General features: G+C 43.0%; 1 protein-coding gene across 6 annotated transcripts in view; it reads left to right on the top strand.

The window, feature by feature from the left end:
• The window catches only part of RYR3 (ryanodine receptor 3), a 551,623-nt gene that overhangs the window by 288,326 nt on the left and 257,297 nt on the right, over positions 1-6,000 (top strand). For all 6 annotated transcript variants that reach the window (XM_082384899.1, XM_082384900.1, XM_082384898.1 and 3 more), the window contains 2 exons: positions 2,585-2,753; positions 4,095-4,230. In XM_082384899.1, the coding sequence (XP_082241025.1) occupies positions 2,585-2,753; positions 4,095-4,230 (305 nt within the window). The remainder of the gene's footprint in view (positions 1-2,584; positions 2,754-4,094; positions 4,231-6,000) is intronic.

Below are 6,000 nucleotides of genomic sequence, written 5' to 3'. Positions count from 1 at the left end.
CATGTCATCTGGGAATAAAAAGTTTTTTTTTTCCTTTCCAATAAGAATGCCCTTTATTTCTATTTCTATTTTATTTTATTTTGCATGATTTCACTGGATAGAACATCCACTGCAATGTGGAATAAAGTAGAGAGAACGGACATCCTTGTCTTGTTCCTGAACTAGTGGGAAAACATTTGGTCTTTGACCATTAAGTATCATGTTAACTACAGGGTTTTTGTAGATGCCCTTTATCAGGTTGAGGAAGTTCTCCTCTATTCCTAGTTTGCTAAGAGCTTTTTATCTTGAATGAGTGTTAGATTTTGTCAAATTCTTTTTGTCTATTGAGATAATGATGTGGTCTCATCCTTTATTTATATAGCTTATTACATTACCTGCTTGAAAATGTAATTGAAGTCTATTATTGTTGAATTGTCTGTTTCTCCCTCAATTCTGTCAATTTTTGCTTCACACATTTTGGTCTCTGTTGTTGGGTGCTTTATGTTTATAATAGGTATATCTTCCCCCAAAATTGACTCTTATAATTATAAAACGTCTCCCTTTTTTTCTTTTTTTTTTTTTTTTTCAGTTTTCCCCAAGTGTTTCTCTTCTTTGAAATTGAAGTATAGTTGGTTTACAATATTATACTAGTTTCAGGTGTACAGCATAGTGATTCAGTATTTTTGCAGATTACACTTCATTATAAGTTATCACAAGATAATGGCTATATTTCCCTGTGCTATACAATCTATCCTACTTGCTTAGGTATTTTATACATAATAGTTTGTCTGTTAATCCCATACCCCTATTTTGTTCCTCCCCACTTCCCTCTCCCCTTGGTTAACCACAAGTTTGTTTTCTGTATCTGTGATTCTGTTTGTTTTGCATATACATTCATTTGTATTATCTTTTAGATTCCATATATGTGATATCATACAATATTTGTTTTTCCCTCTCTGACTTGTTTCACTTAGCATAATATTCTCTAGGTCCATCCACACTGGTGTAAATGGCAGAAGTTCATTCTTTTTTATGCCTGAGTCCCTGGGCTTTCCAACCCTCTGTGTAACAATGTACTGCCCCATCAAGCTACAGAAATGCCTACAAACCTCTTCTTTCATCCTCATTTCTTATCACATGAAGAAACAAACACTTTTCTCTTAACTGGCATGAGTATCTCCAGTAAATGCAAAATATTTAAAAAAAAAAAAAAAAGAGAGGGAGAGAGAAAAACAAACTCTGCAACTAGACCAGAAATGTTGAGGAAAATGAATTCATCTTTCACTGAATCTAGAATTGGGGAGTCATTTCTGACTGGGTTTTTGTTCCCAAACCTTCACCTCATATCCACATGGGATTATCTTCCTCACTGTCTCTGTGTCCAATAATGTCCCAGAGAGTCATTAATAACCACTTCCTGAGCACCTGCCATGGGCCAGAGGACACACTGCAGAGAAATACCTCCTGCCTGTAATTCACTCTTCTCTCATTGTGTGCACTTGGCATCTTTATACAAAAATGGAATTATCATTACCTCATAACCTGAGTGTTTTCAGCCTTTGCTTTAGGCCTAGATCACAATCTTTTCTTAGCATGTGTCCAGACTGATATATAAGCAAATCTGCTGTAAATGAAAGGACAGCTCATTAGAAATTGACCACCAAGGAAAAACCCTGATGTTATTTACACATGGTATCAGTTCCCATTCTGCTGGGGCCACAGATGCAGTTCCACGGGGGCTGGGTCCATTTCCCCCTTCCTCTTCTTAACCTTGGCCTCTGAAAGGCTCACTGGTGTCCCCCTCTCAAGGAGATGGGAAAACGAAGGGTCATTTTGTCATCTGTGGAGGTCTGTGGTCTCTCTGTGTTGAAAGGATTTAATTATAAGATTTGTTTGGAAAATTATGACAGAGGGAGTCAGACAGACATACATACAGGATGGGAGGAACACAACAGAGAAAGTGAGGGAGATGATGGGGATGTTGAGACAGAGAGGAAGGATGTTGAGAGATGGGACACTGGGGGAGGGGCAGGTAAACAGAGGCAGGGCACACAGAGGAAGGAGGGAGAGACAGATACAGAGAGCAAGGGAGACATCAACAAATGGGGTGAGGAAGCACACACACAGAACACATGGGGTGCCTGCACACACACAAACATGAAGAGAAAAACACATGCAGATGTATCACAAAGATGCGTGGAGAGAGACAGAAGACAAAGATGTAGATGGGGGAAGAGACCTGCTGATGAAACCCCTTCCAGCCAATGCTTAACCTATTCCAAGGATGTGTGATAGTCTAAAAGAGCTATGGGTTAATAAGTTTATTATTTATAAACGTGTTTCCACTTAAAAAGGAAAAATGGTGGCAGACAGCCAAGGGTCATTTCCCTGGATTTATGAAATGGCTTTAAAATTGAGTCAGAAATTCTCTCCCGTTGCTCTGTTTGTCGGCAAACTACAATTTGTGGTCATCTGTAGAGCGACTAGCCCGGGCAGCAGTCCGTGTGCCCAGCGTGGGGCAGGGAGGAGCCAGGACCTAGTGGACACTTGTCAGAGCCCTGCTGGGGACCCACTGCCTGAGCCGTGTCCATATTTGTGGTTTTAGTGGAAACAGCCGCACAGCAGCCCCTGTCAGCCTGCCGATAGAAGAGGTCCTGCAGACCTTACACGACTTGATCGCCTACTTCCAGCCCCCAGAGGAGGAGATGCAGCATGAAGACAAGCAGAACAAGCTCCGCTCACTCAAAAACAGACAGAATCTTTTCAAGGAAGAGGTAAGTCCAAAACATTAGAAACTGAGATTCTCTTTGTGTCCAGAGCTAAAGTACCCCCAATGACTACAGTTTAGCTTTGTCCCCATTCATGCACGTGTTTAAGAAAGAGACAGAGAACAAGAGAGAGAGGAAGCTGGAAAGAAAAGGATTCACTGGAAGCCGCCCTTCCCTGTAGGCACCCCTGATCACATTAGCAGCGAACATTGTCGTGCTTGTACGTGGGCACATTCAAACCAGATTAATTTAAAGCCTCAGTGTCACCTATGTATCCAAAATTCATCTTCCATAAATCTCAGCTACGAGAGTATGGCATTGGCTGTGATCACCACATTTTGGAAGATGTCAGAATTACCTTGGAAACTTGTTGGAAAAATACAGATGCCGAGGTTCCACCACATCAGAAATGCCTGAGGAGCTGGTTTGAGAGATACAGATGCTGCTATGTCTCAAGTCGAACTTGAGCATCTAAGTCACTTGGGATGGGGCCCGGATATAGGGGAAATACTAACTTGGGGCTCTAGGGACCCTGGCCCTAGTTCTGGCTCCATCCCTGGCTGTGTCTGTCCTTAGACAAGTCACATGCCTTTTCTGAACTTGGACGTGATGATTTGGCACTAATTTGAAGGTTATGGTCATATTCCTGCAGCCCCCCCATTCCTGGGGACAGGGCTCGTCCCTTGGGCATTTCCAAAGTTGATAGTGTGGGAAGTAGACCCATCCCTACCCAGCTTTCTGATGTGAGCAGACTTTGGCTGGGGGAACATTCTGTGTGCCTTATAGGGCTGTTGAAAGTACACTTAACACCTCCCTCCTGCTCTTTAAGAACAGCTGGGCACCGATATTTTTACTGGGCGGCATAGTATTGTAAATTAGCTGAAAAGTAGTTTAAGATCCTCTTTTATTGTCTCTAAATTCCACCTCTTTTCAAGGGGATGGGGAGATGTCTTGTGCATCTAAGAGAAAAATAGGTCCTATATCCAGGGCTGTTTCTGGGTGAGTCAGAATCATTTCACACCTGACACAGGGCAGGCTTCTGTGAGACTCATTCATGCTCCCCCTTCCTCAGTATGTCCTTGGATTGAGTTAAACACGTGGGGAGCAAACCCGTCAGAGGAGACTGCTGATACTCCCCAAATGGGTGCTATTTAGGTCTCTGGGGCATAAAAATGCATGTTTTGTTTTGGGGAGGAATAAACAACATCCAAACTGGCACCATGAAGGTCTCTTTGCATATTAGCATCATCAGCTTTAAAAGGTGAATGATCTTGGAGAGGAAAGAACAAAAGGGATCCCATGATCTTAATCAAGTATTTTTACTTTTTGCCCAACTCACCTTCACAGGGGATGTTGGCCCTTGTGTTAAACTGCATTGATCGCTTGAATATCTACAATAGCATAGCACACTTCGCAGGGATTGCCAGGGAGGAGAGTGGGATGGCCTGGAAAGAAATTCTGAACCTACTCTACAAATTGCTGGGTAAGTACATACCCAGAGCCCTCTCCCTGGGAAGGTGGCCAAGGGTGGTCTGTAGGTATTTCCATGGGACAAGCTAAGACTGTCATCCAGCCTCATTCTTTGGAAGCTTTTGTTAAATCATTTGATTCTAAGCCAGCCATTCATTCTGTTAACTGGTAGCTGATCGTGCTTTCCAAACTGACAGCAAGATGTCAGCAAGTAGAAGCAAATAGTGATCAGTTTTGCCAGAACTACCTGTGAAACCCTTAACACTCACACTCCCTGAACCTCAGTTCTTCATCTTTAAAATGAGGGAGCAAGACAAAAATACATTTCAGGTCCCCTCCAGTTCTAGACCTTTGACACCTGCAGTTGGAGGATGGTTACCCTCTTCAACTGTGTGCCCTTTCACCCTCCACTTGTTGAGCAGTCATGATTCCTGCTGCTTTGGCCTGTTCCTTATTTCATTTTGGTGGAAAGAAAAAGGCAAAGAGTAGGGATGTTCCAGCATCCAGCCTTTCTTCTCACAACTGTGAGTGTATGGTGACCTTCCGGTGCCTGCTGTAACTGATGCCATCACATGGGCCCAGGCTGCCAGGCTGCAGGAGGAAGACAGCATCAACCTCTGCGAGAAGGTGGCCACCAGTAATGGCTCAGCCATGGTAACGTGGCAGCATTTTAGTACTTTGCTGTGATGTAAATGTCCCATTGAGAGGAAGTCCATGGAAAGCTGAACAGGCCAGAGGGGAGGCCAGAGAAGTCAGATTAGACTCATTCTCCATGTCAAGGGTCAGGCTGATTAGACTGCCACTGTATTTACTGACCTCATAAGGTCTCTTCCAACTCTAACATTTTGTAGTGATGTGGCTCGAACTCAGTAGTAATTATTACAATAATAGCTAACATTTGTTGAGTTCTGTATGCCAGGCAGTAGAATAGCTCTTTTTGATCCACAGAGCAACACTGTGAGGTGTAGGTACTATTACCAATTTACTGATGAAGAAACAGAAATGCTCATAACTTATCCAAGGTCACACATGTTGTAAGTGATGGAACTGTTTTGAGGCCAGACAGCCTGACCCCAGAGCCTCGAGGTTAATCCCTTGCTGGGGCCAACCCGAAAAGTGGGGTAGGAGCTCAGACTGAATTCTGGAGGTACAAAACAGAGGTCCTGAGGAAGACATTTCCTTATCCAAATACCTTACAAACATCTGTCAAACCCGTGGTCTTTGAAAGCCAACAGCATGAAGAACAGGCTACTTGGGGGCCAATCAACTTACACGGACTTATTCCAGAGTTGCATCTACAGTACAGGCCTATGGAGGGAAGGTTACTTGGTCTAGATTGGTGGAAATCTAATGACAGCATATTCTCTCTCTCGCTTTACAGTATCACCTACCAGTGGTCCTCAGATAATGAACAAGCATCAGAATCAGCTGGAGGGCTGGTTAAAACACAGATGTTGGGCCCCATCCCCAGAGTTTCTGGTTCAGTAGATCTGGGATAAGGCCAGAGAAATTGTGTTTTTAACAAGTTCTCAGGTGATACTGACATTCCTCTCCAGGGATACACTTTGGGAACCACTGTCCTGTGCTGATGTGTTTTAGATATTTTAGAGTTTCATGTTTTGTTATTACTTACCTCTTAGTTTAACCAGCCTTTTCAGTTGTGTTCATTTGGATGCCTTCCTTTAGCACTGAAGAATAGCAGGTCTCTAGCTAAATTTGAGAAAACGTTAGAGGAAACTGAATTCTTAAGCCAGTAACCAAGCAGATATTATTTTCTTGCTTA

This window comes from Balaenoptera borealis (genome assembly GCF_965194805.1).
Source record: "Balaenoptera borealis genome assembly, chromosome: 3".
Taxonomy (NCBI): domain Eukaryota; kingdom Metazoa; phylum Chordata; class Mammalia; order Artiodactyla; family Balaenopteridae; genus Balaenoptera; species Balaenoptera borealis.
This window is presented reverse-complemented; position numbering and strand designations above follow the sequence as displayed.